This window comes from Parasteatoda tepidariorum, chromosome 6 (assembly GCF_043381705.1).
Source record: "Parasteatoda tepidariorum isolate YZ-2023 chromosome 6, CAS_Ptep_4.0, whole genome shotgun sequence".
NCBI classification, from domain to species: domain Eukaryota; kingdom Metazoa; phylum Arthropoda; class Arachnida; order Araneae; family Theridiidae; genus Parasteatoda; species Parasteatoda tepidariorum.
In genome coordinates this window covers 59,065,753-59,088,518 of record NC_092209.1, presented here as the reverse complement: position 1 = coordinate 59,088,518, position 22,766 = coordinate 59,065,753, and the positions used below count along the sequence as shown (strand labels likewise).

Here is a 22,766-nt window from a genome sequence, read left to right as displayed (position 1 = left end):
TATTTTTCTAAAATAAAACGGAAATGTAGTAATTGTTGTTGTTTTTAGTGGAAATTAGCTAATATTGGCAGTTTATGTAACCCAAGATATTAATTGTTTTAAAAGCAGCAACTAATATTCATGTTACGTCTTGCTTTAAACTTCTTTTCTTATATAAACTTGTCTGGCGTACAGCCTAGTAAAAATGTAAACATAACTAGATATTAAAGTTATGTGTTCCAAAATTTCTGTAGTATAAGTTATAGTGCGTTCTCAAAAACTAGTTTACATTTAATTTTCAATGCTTACATTAATTTGTATGAAAATTTTTGAGAAAATAAAAATTGCATATAATATATTTTTATCAAATATTTTACACAAAATTTTTTAATTTTATAACCGGGGACGCAAACCGACCGGGGACACGAGGTCCTCGCCGGGGACAATCCCCGGAAATCGGGGACGTCTGGTCACCCTACTGTAAAGTCATATTAAGTTTATATAGCTGTTTACCGTGCTGACTGCAATTTATTTTCGTCGAACGAACAGTAATGCATGATAAACAAGTTTATTACAATATATTAAATTCTACGTACCTTTACTGCGATTTCTGAGAGCACACATACGAACGTAAGGGATTCAGCTAACATGGAAACACTCTGCGAAGTTCAGAGAAAATTCTATTGTTAGCGATCATGGGGGGGGGGGAATCCAGCATTGAAGACTCCTTTTAATTTTCTAGTGACAAAGAGGAATCATATATCACCCCCCAACTGAACTTCCGAATAGTTTATTATCTAATAGCATTTCCCCATGACACCAGAGTGTTCCCTAATAAACCAAACTTACCAAAAATTGTCAGCTAAAGTTTAGTTATGTTTGAGCTAGCCAGCGATTATAGGATAAAATCTTGTATGAAGACGAAATAATTAAAGAATTTTATCGAACTCTTTTTAGTTGCCTGGTAACAAAGGGATCTGATAAAAGAAAGAAAAAAATCTTCTACGTCGATATTGAAAACGGTTCTTCATGAAATATTCGTGAATTTTTACGTTGTTGAAATTTTTAATTTATGGGACATCCCTAGATTTTCTTATCTTATACATCAGCTTATATTTGTACTTTATAAGTAGTCGATCATATTATAAAAGTGTGTAAGTAATATACACAACATATGAATAATTTTTTTAAACAAAATTAAATTTATTATTGCATTTGTATCAAAAAATATAATTACTTTTATCATTTCAGAAGTTTCTTTGCAGGCAGCAGCTGAAACAAATTTGACCATAGTGACCATTTTAGCATTCTGGAGAGCGATTTTTACATCATTGGTCATTCTTCCTAATAAATTATGTCCGATATAATTCCAACTGAAATAGTGAGGCTGAACAAATACACTAGTTAATCCATAATTTCCACCACGCAATTCTTTAATTATTGCAGAAAATGTATATTTCCAATCTTCCATGCAATCGATAATTGTTGCTGAAAATTTAAAAAATCCTAACTCGGTTGATAGAACCGATATCACTCCTAATATATCGCTTCCAGGTCCACCACCTAAACTACAAACTTCTATATGTCCGGTATCAGCTAAAATATCTTGTAATAAAAATCTCACGTGCTGCATCGATTTGCCCAGCATATCATTAACAAGGGCGGTATGTAATGGGGCATATTTATGTAAATAAGCACATCTATGGGCAGGATCATTATAATTGGCGACATCCAGAAATTCAGACGATAGGTGAAAGCGTGAAGGATTAGGCTTGTAAACTTCTTTCATGTTTTGAATTCCTTTTCGAATATCAGCTTGGCTAAGCTGGCGTTTTTGAATGTCTTCATATAGAACGTTGCTAAATAATCGTTTAATAGAATCATAATAATCTGTCATTTTAGTAAAACTGTTCCAAACCTAAAAGATACATCTGCTTTGCATGCAAAATAAATAAATGAAATAATAATTTAAATTGAACTTCATTGGGGGAAAAAGATCGGAAACCGATAGGAAGAGAGCAACCCTTGAGTTTGGCGTTGTTTGTGATTTATGGCGATGTTTAGTAAAAATCTTGGCATGAAAAATTAATGATGAACACATTCAAATACCTTTCGTGTAGTTTTGTTGCATTGATTTCTTTTTGTTGTGTTTTGAGACCTTTATTTCGTTTATTTCAGAAATTTATTTTTCTTTTTGTTTATTATTTTCCAACACAGGAAAGAAGAATAAATTAGACACAATTGACCAACCTTACACGCAATGACTTACAAAGGGAATAATATAGCTAAGATGTATCATTTGCACTATCAAAAATTATATTTACTAAGCTTAAAAGATTATAAGCTTAGTAAATTTTTATAAATCGAGAACTACTTAATCGATAATTATTTCAAATTTTGTTAAGTAAAAATATGTATTTCAACGTAGTGCAAAATTTTTAAATAATAAATAGAAATTTTTTCGATTATTAAATTGTATGTTAAATAGTTATTGAAAAATGTTTTTAGATTGAAATTATTACTTGGTAAACAAATTTTATAGTTGTATGCAAAATACTTCGATTCACGTAATTAGCTCTAGCGATGTAATAAAATCCCAATATACAAAAACACTATAAAAAAAAAGGCTAAGCTCCCCTTCCCCGCTCGAAAAGCAAAGTAATTTAGTAATATTGGTGATATAGTTAGTGACATTTACGCCTCGTATTTCTATATATTTTGTTATAGCGAAAGATATAATTTCTAGCATAGTTACAGTTTTTAACCGCGTAATGTTAAGCGTAAAAACTTGAACTCAAAGAATTAAAAATATAGCGTAATTTTTAATGACAAAACTTTTGAAAGGCCTTTATATGAAACGCAAGAAATTAAAAATAAAAAAATTGTACAAGGTATACAGTATATTTATAATACTAAGAGGAACTATATTATAATTGTTTAAAAAGGGCCGAGATAGCCTGGTTGAGAGGGCGCTGGGCCCATCTCCAAGAGTTTGTGGGTTCGATCCCCGCCAGCCGAAGACTCCCCGTGTAGTAAATTGTGACTGATGCACGTTAAATCTGACGAGTCACAAAGTCCTTCATGTTCCTATATCAAATCATACCTCTGGGGGTACTGATCCAGGAGTTTTCTTGTCTTCTGGATTGGTTAAAAATTACAAGGCTACGGAGTTGAACATTAGTAATCGTAAACCCAAAATTGAGTCGACTGTTCAACGACGGATATAATATAATATAATACNTATATATATATATATATATATATATAAATTTAAGCCCCCCTTTTTTAAAATATATTGTAAGATTAAAAAGTCAAACTCATAGGTCAATAACATTACTTATGACAATTTTATTGATTTTCATCTTTTACATGGAATACAATTATTATCAATGAAGTGAATGAATTAGTTTGAAGTGAACACATTTTTGGATAGAAACTATGCAAAAAACAAGTCTTATCTTGATCAGGAAAAAAAAACGTCAAAATTGAAATCTTTAAATAATTCATGCATTATTAGAGACTTGCCAAATTTTCGTACATTCGAATTTTTTAAATCTATAAATATTTTATAAGGAGAAAATTAAAAAGGATAAATAAATTAAATCTCTTTTAAATTTAAACAAATGCATAAAAAATCAAATAAAAATGTCTTTTATTTCATTCAGCATATCGCTCATTTGGTGAAACAATGACGTAACTGATAATTAGAGTAATTATCAATTACGTCATTGTTCTACCAAATGAGCGATATGATCATTGAAGTGAATTAAATTAAAATCAAAGAAAAAACATTTATTAATCTATTTAAAATTGATTTTTCTGCGGTTACAGAACAGTAATTTATTGCAAAATTAATGAATAAATGATAAGTTCTTTTTTTTAAAGAAAATAATAATAAATCGAAAAAAATATATAATTCCTGGTCTTCATTAATACGTAGAAATCGGTTTAATTATACAAATTGAAATATATAAATCATAAACAAGTGTTGAAACATAATTTTAGTTAAAACAAGTATTTGTAATATAAAAATAAGAACTTTTAAACCAGTAGTTACTTTAAAGATAGTAATAATAATATTCAAGTACGTAGATCTATGTGCATTTACATTTCAGATTAGTATTTACAATTAGAACTGAAATAAAGACCAAATAAACTCAAAATATTTGCCATATTCTGAACCAAAAGAACAACTTTTTTTATTACTTTAATAACAAAAGAATTATAGGAAAATATGTATTACATTTTCGCTAATAAAAATAAAATTTAGAAAAAAGAAGATTTAGGTGATTTAATAATAGTGTCATTCAAATTGAAAGCATAGAAATTATTAATGGACTAAAAAATATTTTGAAAATTAATTTAGTTACCGTTATAATATAAAACACACAATTTATATGAAACAAACAGCCAACAGAAATGCAACTACCTGGTTAAAATCCGACGTGCTAAAAGAGTTAATTATATTTAAGAACACAACACAATTTTTTTTTTTTGTAACTCCCATTTGTTAAAAAAGTAATGCACTTCTTATTCGACTTTTAAGTGATAACCATTTATCCATTATTGTGGCAAAATTCACATATCTCTTTCGAGACCTTTATTTTATAAGCTCGAGCTTAAAAACAAATAAGAAAAGAGCAGGAGATCAGAAGTTGTCAGATATTTATATTGATTTTTTTGAAGACATAAAAAAAACTTAAGGGAGATACAAACCATTTCCAATTCTGTAATAATAATAAAAGATTTATCAATAACTCTTCATTTATTTCGTCTTATTGTGATACAAAATTTGTATAAGTATCTTTAATTTCGTTGGAAAAAATGTTCTTACAAAAAATTATAATATTTATAGATTAAGCAAAATGATCCTATTTTTTTTTTTTTTAAATCGGCGTTTAATGGGAGGAAAAAAAAGGATGAATGATAAGTACACTCGGGGATTGAAGAGTATTGATTATATTGCTAAAAAATTTAATTATAAATTTTAAAAATGTATGAAGGCTAAAAAAAAAAAAGATTGTATTCTAAAACTCTTTCAATTTTTAGAAAGATGTTTTCATCATAATTTTAAAAAGGCAAAATTTCCTTACGTGTAAGACTATACAAAAACCATTTGTCTTTTCTAATTTATTTTTAATTTTTGAATTTATATCAATGACAACATCACTATCTTAAAAAATATATATTTTATGGGACTATATATTGCATGCTGCAACTTAAAAAACCCACATTGTTTCAACAGACACTTGTGCACAAACTTTAATTTTATAATAAATACAGACAGAAAAAAGAAACGAATTATAAATAAAATTGCATAGTAAAAGGATACTAGATAGCCATAATTGAGCAGATAGCTATAATATCAAAATCCATCGTGATGCTCTTTTATTTCAGTGCAAAACTCTAGTCGTTTCAGTCGTATCTAACTATTTTTTACTTATTTTGTTAAGATTTTCAAACATGCTTCTTTATACATATACAAAAATTAGAATAAAAATATGTTTTTATAAAATCTTTTACAAGCATACCAAAATAAATGCACAGCCGTCAAATAATTTTACGATTTAACATATTGACAAATTAAGTATTTATGGTAGCAAAAATACAAAATAGAAAGTTTCATTGAAAAAAGAAAAGAAAAATACATCCTATATAGAATGTTTTACAATCACTACCCTTTAAATATATATTTTTAAAATCCTTGACAAAAATCGAGTAAAAGAAGTATACTATGCACATTAAGTCAAAAGTGGGGATAAAAAAAGTCTATCAAACCACTAATGAGGAAAGAGGGTTGAAAAACATCAAAACTTGAAACAACTACGTATTTCTTATAATCACCTCTTCTTTACTTCCCCCTGCAATTAAACAGGTTTTGAAGTTTTCCGCCTCGTCTTCAAAGTAGTAAGTTGATAGATTCTAATAGTTTTTTCCCCCCTCACTTAACATACCATATTAAGTTACGACCTCTAATGTAAATCCATTATTGACAAAAATACTAAAAATTTATATTTAAAAACCGATTTACATAAAATGAGTAGTTCGTCTGAAAATTACGAAATAACACAGCAATTATTACAATCAATATCATTCTCCTCCTCATTTACGTTTTCATATCCGCCATCAGAAGTATCATCGTGCAATCTATTATATTGAGGTTGTCTTTGAACAGGTAAGCAGGATGATCGATTTCCAGTATTTTGTCGCCTTTGATTACGGCGCGGATTATTATGTGGGACGTTAAAATTATTACTCTCATGTACATAAACATTAGTATTTGAAATATTATATTGACTTAAGTTGTTGGTGATATTTCCCAGATTAGCAGCAGACAAAATGTCGGGTCTATTATAATTCGGTTTCATCCACATGTGGACTGTGACTGTTGTCTCTAAACAGGGTGTATAACCGAATCTCTGAACGTTAAAGGTTACGTTTGTATAACGTTCGTGAATAAGAGGTCCGAATACTGTTACCATATCGCAGTCTTGGGCGCCTTTAACCACAACTTTGTAAAATCCTCCAGCATCGTTATCGATGAACAGAACTAAAGCTCCAGGCTTGAGAGATCTAAATATTTTCTGAAAAAAAATGAACAAATAAAACATTGTAGTTTTTAACAGAAAAAAAGTTGGAAAGTTCCTAACATTTTTAACTAATTAAAACATCAGGGGTCTGTCTAGACCAGGGATGGACAAACTTTATAGGTCGAGGGCCAAAAAACGAAAGAGAAAAGTTTGGTGGGCAATGTAAAAATTTCTCAAATAAAGAAACAATATACAAGTTTTAATTTAAATATTTAATGAAATGAATAAAATTGCGATTTCAATTTTAAAAGTTTCTTGTATTGAGGTTCGAATTGAGATGTACTTATTTTCAGAAACGAGGCTAAATGTTTGTCTGTTAGTCTACTTCTGAAATTATTTTTTCTAAGGTTCATAGTTGAAAACTCTTATTCACGTATATAAGATGAATCAAACATAGCCAGGGCCTGATTATAGCCTAGGCCCAGTAGGCATGAGCTTAGGGCCCACAATTTCTGAGAGGCCTCAAAAATTAGTAAAAAGTCTAATGAAAGATGGGCTAGCTATGTGTTGGTTAAAGTACTAAATAAAAAATAATTCCAGCTTACAATAAAAAATAATTCAGCTAATCAGTGACTTTTAGCAAAAATCACTGATTTCAATTATTTGTGATCGCCAAACTATTTTTATTTTGACACAACTTTTTCATTATTAGGTCTACTCTTCCGTAATTTAATTTCAAAATATTTTGTAAGGAGCCCAGAAAATTTGGTGGGCCTTGGGCCTGAATTTGTCTTGATCGCAACATAGCACTTATTTTCTGGCACGAGTTATTAAATTTGGTAAACTAGCTTTTGGTAATGATTTGTAAAACTCCAACTTGGGCACATTTAGAAACAGCTGCTTGAGATGATTGTTAGATTTCAAATCAATTCAAGCCGCAAATCCGACCTCTCTGTTTCACAATTTACGTTAAAAGGCATGGTAAAAATATCTAATTCTGTTTGAATGGCACTGAAATATTGATAGCTGAAACTAAAAATGGAGTTCTTTCAAGTCATCTTCATAATTCTTAAGCTTTTCCTTATTTACTGAGGGTATTGAATTTAACCTCGAGAAATGAGACAAGTCGTTCTTTGTTAACTGTCCGGTAAACAAATTAAGCTTCAGTTTAAAAGCTTTGAGATGGGCCAAGATATCATCAATGAATTAATTTTTCCCTTGTATCTTAACATTCAAGTTGTTCATATGATAAAGAAGATCTGAGAAAAATGCCATTCTGTATCTTCGAAAATAAAATGGATGTATATTGTTTATATTCGTAACGCATCGGCAAGTTAAAATTCTATCCGCGTGGCCCGCCGGCCGTAGTTTGCCCATCGCTGGTCTAGATATTTTGTGAAAGGTCCTGTTTTTCTAAAATTTTTAAAAAACTATTCATAATTTGTGAATATAAAATATGCGTTAAGTCACATTCTTTCAACCAGGGTCCTGCTTTTGTGAATTTATGCAAAAAGGGTCCTGTTATTGCAAAAATTGCTAAAAACCTTTTCAAGTTTTTAAATTGTAAATAGATACAAGATTCTGCTCAACAATTGCTGCTACTAAATTGGAGATGCAATATACAAATATTTGGTATTTAGCCTATACTGCTCAGCACAGAATATTAATTTCGGATGAATAATGGAAACAAAATCAGTCACATTTTTAATAATTTCAATTGACATTTTTCAAATAACACAACTTAGTAATGTATCACTTTTAATGTGTAAACTTAAACAATTCTTAAATTTATAATATTTTATTTAAAAAATTGCCAGGAATTAATTTTTATTTACATAATATTCTATCAATTAATTTTATGAATAAATATAAATTGATCAGTTATTCATTCACAAAAAAAAATTATTAATAGTAATGCTCACACGATGTTTGTAAAGGTAGAAATATTTTCTTAGAATACTACATTTGGAATTTAAACTTAGGAAAATTTAATTTGTCTCGAACCGTCTTTCTCCCCCCCCCCCCCGGNCCCCCCCCCCCCGGATGGGTTTATTCTTTTAACAAAACAATAATGAAGATAAACAAATCTGTGAAGGGTCGGATTAAAAGATAAATTATTTTGAGAAGTGCCCGTTTTTATGATAAGATATTTTGTGAAGGGTCCGTTAACGGACCCAAATTTCTTCTAAACAGACCCCTGAACATGTAAATCAAAATAAATTTTTACGACTCAGTTTTAAATAACCTCATAAGAAAGTCGGGATCCTGTTCATGTGAAGAAACTTTGGATGAAAAACGTTTCACGTCATATTTCATTAAAATGGTTAGAGTACTTAAAAAGACAACAGAAACTTATGAAAAATAAAATAAACCTAGAGATGTAACGAATATTCGACCTTCTTGTTGAATATTCTGTTAACGGAATGTTTGACCAATTATCCAGCAAAGTATTTTGTGGAAAAGTACTTAAGTACATTTTTCCGAATTTGATTAGATTTAATAAAGCATAATCTGAAATTGTATTACTTACTATAGATTATTAGAAATAGTTTTTACACTCATTTGTTAAGTTCTAAAACTTGCACACAGCTTGCAAATTTTGAGGACAAATGGAAAAGTAAAATATGAAGAATGGAAACTAGATTACGTTATACTGAACAGGGGTCTGTCCAGACATTTTGTGGAAGGTCCGTTTTTGTAAAATTGAGAAACAATTACTCGAAATATGTGAATATAAAATAAACGTTAAGTCACATTCTTTCAACCAGAGTCCTGTTTTGTGAATTTGTGCCTGTTCTTGCAAAAAAAAACTTTTTCAATGAGTTTTTAAATTGTAAAGAAATACAAGATTATGCTCAATACTGTAAAATTATAACTAAAAAATTTAAATTTTCAAAAATAAACAGCAATTGCTGCTACTAAATTAGGGATGCAACATACAAATATTTGGTATTTAGCCTATCTGCTAAACGCAGAATATTCAATTCAGACGAATAAAGGAAGAAGCGTCTGCCGAAGACAAAATTTAGTTCGTTTACATCTGTCTTCTTTCCCCCCCCCCTTCCTGGGAAGGGTTTATTCGATTAACAAAACAATAATGATGATAAACAAATTTGTGAAGGGTCCGATTAAAAGATAAATTATTTTGGGAAGGGTCCGTTTTTATGAAAAGATATTTTGTGAACTACGAGTTTAGTACTGCTGATTTTTTTAAAAATTATTTTCAGGTGAATAAATTTCCTCGTTTCTTCGACACTTAATGTTTTAAGAATTGAGTTCGTTTTTTTTTCAGTTTCTTTTCCTGTTTTTATTATAGCGCAACATTTTAACGGAACATTTCTGATAGACTTAATTCTTTGATTATTTTTTTCCCTGCACGGTTACATAGTAACATAGAATGTTGTGATTTTCAATGGTAAAATTATGCTTTCAAAAAAAAATTTTTTTTCTGTTTCTCTTTTGCTTTTTACATTAACTTTTCTTTTTATCAGTGTTTTTATTAATACAAACACCGCATTTTTTAAGAGCGTTTTCTAATAAACCTTATTCAAAAAAATAATATTGTAATATCGTAACTTATTTTCTAAAAATAGGGCTATGTGAAAAAGTTAAATTGAGATTTTCTGCGCTAATTTTTCTTTTAAAAATTAAGAGCGATTTTTGTTTTGGTTTCTATTAGGCTTTTTCTTTTAAATTTATCAATGAGGTGACCAGGGCTCGAATCCCAGCTATGGCTATTTGATTTGAATTCCGCCTCGGTTCGTACTGAGCACAGTGCTGATGTAAAATAGTCTGACAGGTCTGATGCTGATAGGTTTGATTATTACATCAAAAGCTATTCAGGGTGGTCCATTTTTTTTTTTTTTGGTGCACTGTACATATACGTTCTACCAATTGAAATAGACAATAAATACACAGGGTGCTTCTTAATTACCACCCTCTAATGTATATTTTTAAAGTAATTATCAAAATAATTCTCGTATTAGGGATCAAAAACTGTTTCTCAAAAGAGGAGGAAGCAAAAACTATCACAACTATTTTGTTGTTGATTTTAATGATTCCAATTTTGCTTCTATCCATAATGAATTTTCAGATTTTTATAACATTTTTTTTAATACTTTATATTTTAATTAAATTTTGCTCTGCTAGTTTAAGGATAAACTATTTTGAGTGAGCAGGTCTGTTTTTTAATTATTTGTTTTTATTTACCTATAATTTTTTCTTGGTTAACCATCAATTTCGGATTTCATTTTTGAAAAAAATTTAAAAAATGTTTAGTAAAGACGATGGTAACTAAATAGTTAAATACTCTGTGTGCATAAATTATAAAAAATATTTTTAGGAAATGAAAGACTTTTTAGTAGCACAACCACTGAATTCATTAAGACAGCTAATCTGAACATACTTAGTAGTATTTTAGCTGTTTTACCATTTAAAAAATTAGTTAGCAAACATCCTGAAATGAATCATATCTACATTATCCAGTGTTCTCCCTAAGCATTTTTAGAAGGGTGGCATAGCCTGCTTGCCCTTTGATCCAAATTCTTTGTTGGCCCTTTTTGTAAAAATAAGTTGCTATCTCTTAAGAGCACTGCCTCTTTATTCATATTCCATTTTAAAAAAAGATTAATTCACAGTTTAAATAATAATTACACCCAGGTAAAATTATCTGTGTTTATAGGTTTAATTCTGTTCGATTACAAATTATACAAATCTATTACAAATATTTACCTTGTTAGGATTATTCTTAACTGGTTAAATGTTTACAAGTGCCTCTTTTTTGGGGAGGAGGATATTTATAAATTTTTCAAGTGATTTTAAATTTTAAAATTATTTTTTAAATAAAAGTATTTAAAAAAAAAAAAAAAGAAATGTGCACCTTTATGTGTTAATTTTCTCATAATTTTCAGTTTAAACTATAGATAGAAGCTTTCAAGCTGTTTATCAATTAATCTTTTTTTTTTTACTTTAGTTTACTTTATTTTGAAAAAAAATTTATGCACAGACACTGTCTTTCAGCATGCCTTTAATTATTTTTATAAACTACAAATATTTTTCCTATTTTTAAAAATGAGAGAGAATTACTTTTAAACATACACATAAAATAATTTTATAAGGTAATTTAAAAATTGTTGAGTATAAAAAATTTCAGTTATTACACACACACATAACATTACACATTTTGATAAATTTCATAACTCAATGAGAAATGCCCTTTTATGAGAGGAAGCACCCTGCTCTTTTGAATTCCTAGGGAGAACTCAGCATTATCTATATATAAAGAAACTTTAAAATTACAGGCATAAATCTTTGACATTTTAATTATATTTTCAAGCTTAGATACATTTAATGAGCCTTCAATTTGGGTAAATTGTTTTTGTACAGTAAACAATTTTTTCCTTGCTTAAATATTAAATTGTACAGTTCTTTAATAACTATTCCTATAGTCAATTTACATTAGTTTTTATGTGTTCTTAATATTTATACTTCTCCTCCAAACATAATTTGTTCTGTCACAGTTTTGAGCATTCTCTGCTTAGGGAATCAAATTTATTAGCTAACCAAATATGGTGAATATTTAACAATTTATGTTACAAATCAGGAGTCTGTCCAGGCCAAATTTACTACATGTACTACCGTTTAGTGGTACCTTCACAAATTCAAGTTTATTAAAAACGGTAGTTTCACAAAATACTTTTTCTTAAAATTTTAATTTTGTATCCTGCAAGAAACGATAAATCCATATTTTTGTGTTGATTTTTAAATATAATTTTTAATTTTCACAAATTATGTCTCAATTTTCACAAAATAGGTAGGACCTCTCAGAAAAACCTAGACAGATCCCTGCAAATTATAAAATTGCACAACTTTTATCATATTAACCAGCAGATTTGATTAATTAATTACCAATGCAATATATTTTGTAATAATTGATTAATAAATACAATTTAAAAACAAAAAATTTATCAGTTTTTTTACAACATTGGTATTTTATAATGAAAATATTTCTTCATTTAAAAAATAATAAATTGCAATAATGAGTTGGAAATGGGATTATTTTTTTTCAAAAACTATCTTAAACTTTTATATTTCATCTTTATGGATAAGTATAGAAATTTTAAATAAATATTTAGGATTATTTTTATGATTTTAAGCAAATATTATATTATATTTAGATTATTATATAAACTAATATTAACATAATTATAATTTTAAATAAATATTTCATTACATTTAAATTATTATTTTTGTATTTAAGAAATATTGACGGAATTTTTAATAAAAAAAATTAGGATAATCTAAAAAGAGATGTACAACTTCATTTTATACCTGGTTGAAACTCAAAATTGTTCTCTTAATTCTCATTCAATTTGCTCATTTTTTTAAAAAACAGTATTGTAGGTAGTATAATAAATTTCTTAAAATTAATATCCAATGAAATTATACTTGCCAGATACTGCATATTAGATTTCTGTTTTCATTTTTTTACCATTCCTTTAAAAGTAGAAAATGTTCTGACTATTTTCAAATTCAATTCAAAGATAATAACAGAATTCTATATATATAACTATCAAGATATGTTACTGAAAATGATATTAACAAACAAAAGATAACAGTTTAAATTATTCATAGTAAAATTTAAATTATTCTTATTCTAATATTAAAATAACTAACATAGTTCATTAAATAATTCGATGATACAATAATCTATGTCACAATAAGTTAACTACATTCCTTATAAAAGTAGAATTTTTTTTTATTAATATCAAACTAAATTCGGAGATAATAAAAAAATTTTATGCACAAATATGTATGAATTCTAAAAATAATTATATGTATATAATTCCAAAGATATATTATTAGAAAATAACATTAACATACTAAATATTTCTCAAAATTAAATATTATTTTAATTTTATAAATTATTCATATCTTATCAAACAATCTATAATTCATTATATATATTTACATTTCTTATAAAAGTACAGAACATTAAGAATATTTACAAACTAAATTCAAAGATAATAAACAAAATACTATGATTATAACGGACAAGATAAATTAATAAATAATAACATAAACAAACCAGATATAACAGTTTAAATATTTCAGTTTTAAAATTGGTTAAGATTTCATTAAATAATTTGCATGTTTCATTGTATAAATATTGTTTTACAGATATTATATTCTTAAGATCAAAAAAATTAAAATATATTTACCTTAACCATTTCAGCAGTATCTTTACAGGCAGCAGCTGACACAAATTTAACCATAGTAATCAAGTTTGCTCTGTGGATGGCCTTATTTACATCATTGGACATTTTTCCTAATAAATTATGCCCTATGTAATTCCAACTGAAATATTGAGGCTGAACAAATTCACTTATTAATCCATAATTCTCACAACGTAATTCCCTAATTATAGCACCAAATGTGTATTTCCATTTATCCATATAATCAGTGGCGTGCCAACTTTTTTTTGACTGGGGGGGGCGAGCCAATGCAAAGTCATAAGCTTTGCTTGATTTAATATTTTAAAGTTAGTTGTATTATTTTAATATTGTAATTTGTCTAATTGTAATTATCTAAACTATTTCCGTTGTTCATGATGACGATGATTTAACTATTACATCCACACCAATTTAGTTAACAAAAAATGATTTATCAATCCGAAACTAATTAAAAAGAAAAAAAGTGTATTAAAATGTAAAAAATTTAATTAATGAATTTTGTAATTTTACTCCCTTAAACTTGTTAATGCTGAGCAATACATTTTGTCGATACATTTTAATCATAATGACATAGAATGATTTTTCGCTCCTCAAAAACATATTGAATTAAAAATAACTTGTTATTTAAATTTTGATTCTAGCATAGATTTGAATTTAATCATGAATATAAATTTTCAGTTTACAAAAAAATGGAAAATTAACTTTATCATAATTTTAATGATAAGCACAAGGTATAAAAACATTAAAATAAATGAAGGAGTAAAAGAGATTGATTTCTAAAATTAAATCTTATTTTAAAATGACTTTGAATTTTAACAAGTCTTCTGATTTTTCTGGTTAATTCCAAGGTAAAGCTTAAAATGTATACAAAGAAAAAAAAATACAATTTTAAACATATAAATATGCAGTAATTTAATGAAGTAGAATTAACTTTATCATATTAAGTTTTCATGATAAAGGACTAGGGATGAAAAAATTAAAACAAATGAAGGAATTAATTTCCAGCTCGCCATATTTAAATATGTTTCTTATTTACAGAAGTATAATCTAAACACATTATAAAATTATAACCAAAAATTTTATTGTATATTAGAGGCTACGTGCTTTTTTAACTTAACAATGCAATATTATTTTTTGAATTATAGCTATTCGAAACAAAATTGTAGAGCGAAAAAGACTAATGGAAATTTAAAAGAATCTTTCGAAAAACCAAATGATATTGGGAAATTATGTTATATACTTTTAAAATATTTAAAAATTTTCAAGTATAAATTGAATGAAATATATTTAAAGAATTTAAAATGTTCTAACAAAATATAGAGAAAACAATTAACAAAAATATCATTAACATAAGCGTAAAAGCAAAAATCCGATAAAAATGAAATCTAAAAAAATTATTACAACTAAACAAAGACTAAATCTGAAAAATTTGCTGTACTTATTAAAAATTTGTTGTATTATAACATAGTTTTTATTAAGACTTATTATTTTATTAATGAGAATAAAGAGTTACTGGTCACAAAATTAATCACAAAAATTCCCATTTAGCTTAAAAATGTTTGAAAAATAACAAGGACAGAGGAATAGAAATTATTATAGAGAAAATAAAAATCCGAAAAAAAATTATTTTTAAAAATAACTGACAAATAATCAAAGTAAACTACGAAGTTTGAAAATTAAAATGTTCGGAAAAAGCATTTCAATAATACATGACTAAATATAGAAAGTAAATAATGTCAGACAAAAATCGTAATTACTGAGCCAGGTATACCTGCAAAAAATGCATTAAACTATGTCTGACGCAAAAAAAAAAGGAATAAATTAAAAGATTACTGATCATCACTGAACAACCTTAGAATCGTCAGCCCTGTGTATAACAAAAATATTCAAATCGCAAACATAAGAAGGCTCTAACTGCTCTGACTAAATTGTCGAACTGTTTTTTTTCCTTCCAGATTACAGCTATCCCATTATTTTAAGGGTCAAGAATCTGCATACGTTGATTGAAAAAGTTTATTCAAAGCAAGTACGTTTTCGTGGGGGAAATTTCTTGACTCTTAAAATCGTCTACCCTTACACTAATTATTTCGCATATTTAAAGTCAGGTTCCCGAACTATCCGAATTGAGTCCTATGAAAATGCGATTGTTTGATCTAAGAGTGCTCGCTTTGTTTATTTATTTATTTACGCTCAATACATTGTTTGATTTTGCTACAAAATAGAAAACTTTAGCCTCTTGCTAGTTCACGTACATAAATAATTATTACCTGCACTGCACAGAATCAAAAATTAAAAGTGCGTGAGCATGCGAGATATTACAAGAAAGTGCTAAACCTCACCACTCAAGTAACGAAATAACTTTTAAATTTGAACAAAATAATAATTTGTGTTTGCACGGTTTAGCCGTTTCTGTACATGTTCCGTAAATTTTCACATTTAACTGACCAATTAGAATATGAAAAGACAATAGCTTTCTTTTATCTTTGTTTTTATCGCTTTTCTAGTAAAAATAATGTGATGCAAAAAAAACTAAATATAATTTACTACTAAATGGATATTCAATTATTTTAATAATTCTTTATAAAATTGAGCAATGTTTTAAACTTTTTTTTAAGATTTGGGTGTCAATGTCGACGATGAATATGTGTTTGCTTCTTCTAAATGCTACAATTAATAATTTTAGTTGAGATTCCTCAAAATTGTCAGGAAATCGCATGAACAATTGGAACTTAAGCGAAGATTTTCGTTTTAAGAGATCCTGAAAATTGATTAGTAGAAGAGAAATTGACATTGAATGTATTAACTATAAAATCGGTGATGGCTCCCGATTTCTACTTTGCCCAGGGACTTCTTTTTTCTCTTTCAGACGAAATCTTAAAATAAATTATCCCATTTTTTTCTTTGGTGCATACTTCTATATTCATTTTTGCATATTTTTAGCTTTCTGAAATTATTTTATAAGAAATAACTTTTTTTTTGTACATAAATTTCAAAATTCTAAAAAAATTTCTGAAGTTAATTTTTAATTGAACTATAGGTTATAGTTTTATTATGTTACGCAAACTAAACGAAAAACAAATTAGTTATAGAACTTTTAAAATTGGATAAAATGAATTTGAGAACTGATGATAAAAACGACATGCGACGTGCGTTATTTATGTTAATTGATGAAACAACAATCTTATAACAACAACAATCTTAACGCCAAAGTTTCATTGATATTGTCTATCAAAGAAAATTTTTTTAAACAAAGCTATTAAGGCTACAGGCCATCAAATAAAACCAAAATATTTTGATTCAGATTATTATTATTATCCGGTATACAGAAAGACAGGTATGATGGAATTAACAGGTCAGACACTGAAAATTGTATTTCGAAGGTTTTATAAAATCAAAAAATGGATTTAATATAAAATGTAAACTTTGAAGAAAGTATAGCTCTGTCTATATATAATATGGTTACCATATGACGTATTAGATTAAATGATATTGTAAAATTAAAAAAAGAATAATAACAGTTGGAGCTAATTTAATTAACTAAGTTATTACTTTATTATTATTTTTAAACTTAATTTTTCAGACAATTTTAGTAAATATCTGTATTGTTGTATAAATTAAGTTTATAAAACTGGCGCATATATCACTTATGGGCAATGGAAGCTCATAACTTAAAATTAAATAAATAAAGTAATCATAAAAAGTCTTAAATAAAGTATCCCTAGTCAACAAGCTAATTATAATGCAAGTCATGAAGTGTCAATTTCATAAAACTTCTTGAATCTGTTTAATATATAGTTATAAAAAATGAAATTACTTATTGATTTCAAATTAAAAATTTTCAACACGTTTTATAGAAATTGGATGGAATTTTACGGTTTTATGTATCACATATGCTCTCCTTTTAAAAAGCCACTATAAAAAAAATATTCAGCAGTTATATAATTAACATCGAGCTAAAAATAAAGTTACGTTACTCCAGTGTGTACAGGGACCTAAAAATATGGCTATATTTTAAAGAAGATTCTTTTTTGAATAATTTGCCTATTGAAACTTCTGATCAGAAAGGCATGTAAATATATATATTCGCGACGTCATATATGAGTAAACAATCATGACAGGGAACTATTTATTTATTTGAAATTCCAAAGCAAATATAATACCAAAGAAAAAGGTTATACAGCTTTTTTCCTAAATAAAAAATTCTTTTTAATGGCTTGTCTTGACAATGAATTTTATTTGCTTCGGATTTTTAAAGAGAAAAATAAAATAAACAAAAATATAACACAATAACATATATATAACATATATAACACATAATACATATATAACATATAATATAACACAAAATGCGGAAAAATAAATGAAATTTAAGTAGTTTTATGTGTAGTATTTTTCTCATATTGTTCCAGTTTAATTTATCTGGATTTAAGTCGTAATTGTCATGTTTAAAACGGAAAATAAAAATATTCAATTGATAAAGAGAAATATTCACATTTTTAAGAAATGATGAATTACAATAGTATTGATCGCATTAATTTTTTAATCTCCATCAACAGCATTTATAATTTCAGCATTAAAATTTTTGAAAATTAATACTTTAAATTCAGAAGAAATATTCATGAAAAAAGCTTTCACAAAGTTAATTAACACAATTTTAGCATCCTATGAAATTATGATTAAAAAAAAAAAGACTACAAAAATTACGCGGATAATTTTTTCCCCTCCAATGTTACGGAATGTGTTTTACCCTCCAATATTGCCCCATTCTTAAAAATAAGTTTTTTGTTTAATTAAAGTTTTTATTACTGAGAATAATAAAATATTATGAAAATTTTTAATAAACCTTTTTTAAAGAATAATTTTTTAACATTTTTATTGTTAAAAATAAAAATGGTAGTTAATTTGTTTGTATTAAAATAAAAATTATCATTATTTAAACGAATTATCCTTATTTATGCAAATTATTGTTGGTGTATAATGTTTTTTTTTAATTGGTTTATTTCACATGAGAGAGAGAGAGAGAGTAAATGTATAACAGATTTGGTGTTAGAGTTCTGCTCTACGTAATCATATGATATACATAATATAATAATAGTTATCATATAAGATAAAAATAAAATAGTAAATTTAAAAAATTAGAAAAAGGAAAAAGAAAAACACCTTTCAGAGCTGATATGATGCATTCTCAATCGTGTTATTTTCCTGTTTTTAGAATCAATAGTTTTTCGGTCATTTTTATTTATTTATTTTTAGTATATTAATCTGCAATGAATATCACTTTTGTGCCAAAAGAGCAGAAGAAAATTAATTTCAATAAAATAAAGACATTGATGATCTTAAGGAACCGATATTAAAATGTACCTCCTAAAAGTTGAAAGAATAATCGAAAATACGAAAACAAATTTTTTATTTCAAGGTACTTTATTTATTATTTTTTTATTGACTAGGATTTTCTTAAAAAATTAAAGGTTGAATTTCATTTTCGAATAAAAACAAAGTTTTTAAAAGTAAAAAGAATTCAAAATATTATTTAACAATTAAAAAAAATTAAATTCGTAACATAAACTAATCCATACACCAACAACAAACGGTAAAATCATGAACTAATGTACTATTTAAATGTATTTGATATACGAACAACTATCTGAAACAATTCAAATAGTACATAAATGCATAATTATTAAAGCATTAAATAATTTAATGAAATGAAAACATTTGCTTACCTCCTTCGATATCTATTTTACGTTTCCTTGTTATTTAATCTGTCAAACTGATGTAAAAAAAATAACGACAACGACAAAAAAAAAAAAAACAACCAAATAATTTAAAACAATTAAACAAAATAAAAAAATATGCTTTCTTTTGAAATTGATAACTTAAATTATGTAATTAAAAGAGCTAAAAAAAAAATTTAACAGAGAGCGTTTATTTACGTTAGTCTAAGAAATGTCTCATCACAAAAAGACCAGACCAGAGAAAATGTCAACAAGTCCTCCCCAGTTTAGATCCCTTAAAAGCTTAAAACACCTGTTTTCTCAGAAAATCTAGATAATTGCTTGTTTGAGACGATTTACGAAGAGATATCCAAATAAGATATGTTTCTGTGGATATCTGACATTTTAAAAAGAGGACAAAGGAGCAAAAGGCCATAAAAATGAAAATTTAAGAAGCAAAGTACTTTTACCCACAGTGTGTAACATGAGGTGGTTGTTTTTGAGGAGTCAAATAACTGTCTTTGTGGGGGGTTTGGCCACCAGAATTACATGCCAAAGTGGGTGGAAAGGAAATTGTTGAAAGTCAGGGGTGGCTTTGAAACCAATTTTTATCAGTGAAGGTTGCATTTTATTACTCCTTCCGCCAGGGAAGGGCAAAAGAGATGAAGATGGGATGCGATTTTCTTTTAATTATATAGAAAGTTATACGTGAAAAAAAAGTCCTTGTCTTAAGAAAGTTTTTTAGACAGTTTTTTTTTCTGAAATTACCAATTTAATTTAATTTTATTTTCACGAATGTTTAAATTTCAATAAGGGCAAAGCAAATTATTCGCCTTTCAATTAAATTTCAGAGGAAAATAAAAGTTTTAATTTCAAAAACAGCTTTAAAGTAGAAAAAAAAACAGTACTTTTTTTTCAAAAGTTACCAATTTAACTTGACTTCATTCTCACGAATTTCCAAATTTCAGAAGTGGCTAAGAACACTATTCGCCCCCTCAATTAAATTTCAGAGGAAAAAAATTTTAAAAAAAAAACTTTAAAGTTGAAATTTTTTTCTTCTAAAATTACCAATTTAACTTTATTTTAACGAAAGGCTAAATTTCAGAAGGGGCGAAGCACATTTTTCGCTCCCTTAATTTAAACTCCCAGTAAAATAAGGTTTTTGATTTCGAAAATAACTTTAAAGTAGAAAATAATCGGGCTTTTTTTCTAAAGTTATCAATTTAACTTGACATTATTTTCACGAAAGGCTAAATTTCAGAAGGGGCGAAGCACATTTTTCACCCTTCAATTAAGTTTCAAAGGTAAATAAAGTTTTTTACTTAGAAAATAGCTTTAAAGGGAAAAAATAGTGCTTTTTTCCTAAAGTTATCAATTTAACTTGACTTCATTCTCATGAATGTCTAAATATCAAAAGGGGTCTAATGTCTAAATATCACTCAATTAAACTTCAGAAGAAAATAGTGCTTTAAAAAAAAACAGCAAAAAAAAAAAAACAACTGAAGTTGAAAAAGGGTTCTTTTTTTTTCTTTCTAAAATTGCCAATTTAACTTAACTTTATTTTCACGAATGGCAAAATTTCAGAAGGGGTGAAGCACATTATTCGCCCCCTCAATTTCAATTCACAGTAAAATAAAGTATTTAATTTCAAAAATAGCTTTAAAGTAGAAAAAGAAATGGATCTTTTTTTCTAAAGTTACCAATTGAACTTGACTTCATTCTCACGAATATCTGAATTTTATAAAGGGCTAAGTACACTATTCGCCTCCTCAATTAAATTTAAGACAAAATTTTTTTTTTTTTTTTTTTAAAGTTCTTTTTTTTTCCTTTCAAATTACCAACTTAATTTTATTTTCACGAATGGCTTAATTTTAGAAGGGGCGAAGCACACTATTCGCCCCCTCAATTGAATTTCAAAAGAAAATAGTGTTTTTTTTCTTACATTTTTTTATAAAAACTTCAAAGTTGAGAAAAAGTTCTTTTTCGTCTTCTGAAATTACGAATTGAACTTAACTATGTTTTCAAGAATGGCTAAATTTCAGAAGGGGCGAAGCACGTTATTCGCCCCCTCAATTGACATTATTAACTTGACATTATTATCACGAATGGCAAAATTTCAAGAAGGGCGAAGTACATTACTCACCCTTCATTTAAATTTCAGAATTAAATAAAGTTTTTTTCTTAGAAAATCGCTTCAAAGTTGAAAAAAGTTTTTTTCTTCCTTTAAGTTTACTAATTTAAACTGACTTTATTTTTGTGAATGTCTAAATTTCAGAAGGGGTGAAACGCAATATAGGCCCTTTTATTAAATTTCAGAAGACAATAAGGTTTTCTTTTTGAAAAATAGCTTCAAAATTGAAAAAAAAAAAAATTTTTCTCCTAAAATTACCAATTTTACCTAAATTTATTTCTTGCCTTCATATTTATTATAACCTCTTACTTTAATTTCAGAGGAAAATTAGGTTTTTTACTTGGAAAATAGCTACAAAGTTCAACTAAAAAGTTACTTTTTTTCTAAAATTTTACTTTTTGACTATTTTTTACTCGGAATTTTACTTGATTTTATTTTCTCGAACGTTTAAATTTCAGGAGGGGTGAAATATATTGTTTGCCCCCTCACTAAAATTTCAGAGGGGGCGACTGCCCCCTCTGCCCCCCCGGCTGGCACGCCACTGCATATAATCAATAATTGTGGCTTTCAGCTGAAAAAATCCTAACTCTTCAGATAAAACAGATATCACACCAAGTATATCACTTCCGGGTCCTCCACCTAAACTACAAATTTCTATACGCCCCGTATCTAATATTATTTCCTGTAATATAAATTTCACTTGTTGCATCGATTTGCCAAGCATATCGCTTACAAGAGCTGTATGTAACGGGGCATATTTATGTAAATAAGCACATCTATGGGCAGGATCATTATAATCGGCGACATCCACAGAATCAGAAGACAAACTCGTAGGATTGGGTTTGTAAACCTCTTTCATGTTTTGAATTCCATTTCGGATTCTGTCGTGATTAAGCTGATGATATCGAATTTCTTCATGGAGAACGGTATTAAATAATCGTCTGATTCCATCATTATCAGCCATCTTAAGGTTTCAAAATTAAAATGTTAAAAAGTAATATTCGCCTCGCATATCTTTTAATGCACCTGTTAGGAGAACTTGAACTACTGCGGAAAATAAAATGCAAACAATGAAAGAGGAAGGGGATAGGAGGGGGAAGAACGTTTAGGGAGAAGTTTGTTATCAGCAAACCTTGAATTTGGCGCGACGCGATAGTTACGGCGCGAATTCTTGTATTTG

General features: G+C 27.4%; 2 protein-coding genes across 2 annotated transcripts in view; both read right to left on the bottom strand.

Annotated features, from left to right (window-relative positions):
* The window catches only part of LOC107452469 (uncharacterized), a 6,502-nt gene extending 4,490 nt beyond the window's left edge, over positions 1-2,012 (bottom strand). The window contains exon 1 of the mRNA XM_016068948.3: positions 1,217-2,012. Coding sequence (XP_015924434.1) covers positions 1,217-1,876 — 660 coding nt within the window. The 5' untranslated portion in view covers positions 1,877-2,012. The remainder of the gene's footprint in view (positions 1-1,216) is intronic.
* Positions 2,013-5,344: 3,332 nt separating this feature from the next.
* LOC107452474 (uncharacterized) lies at positions 5,345-22,724 on the bottom strand. The gene is made up of 3 exons (XM_016068952.3): positions 22,141-22,724; positions 13,730-13,970; positions 5,345-6,563 (listed from the first exon to the last, which is right to left on the bottom strand). Exons 1-3 carry the CDS (start codon positions 22,548-22,550, stop codon positions 6,036-6,038), a joined length of 1,179 nt encoding a protein of 392 aa, XP_015924438.1. The 5' UTR covers positions 22,551-22,724; the 3' UTR covers positions 5,345-6,035.
* Positions 22,725-22,766: the final 42 nt, after the last annotated feature.

What these genes read in the sequence shown, in the direction of transcription:
- LOC107452474 (XM_016068952.3), bottom strand. Translation starts at nt 22,550, where the DNA reads ATGGCTGATAATGATGGAATCAGACGATTATTTAATACCGTTCTCCAT. An exon ending in CAGCTGAAAGCCACAATTAT is followed by an intron (nt 13,971 to 22,140) that starts TGATTATATGCA and finishes TTGGCACGCCAC; the next exon opens with TGATTATATGGATAAATGGA. An exon ending in ATACTGCTGAAATGGTTAAG is followed by an intron (nt 6,564 to 13,729) that starts GTAAATATATTT and finishes ATTTTTTTTCAG; the next exon opens with AAAATATTTAGATCTCTCAA.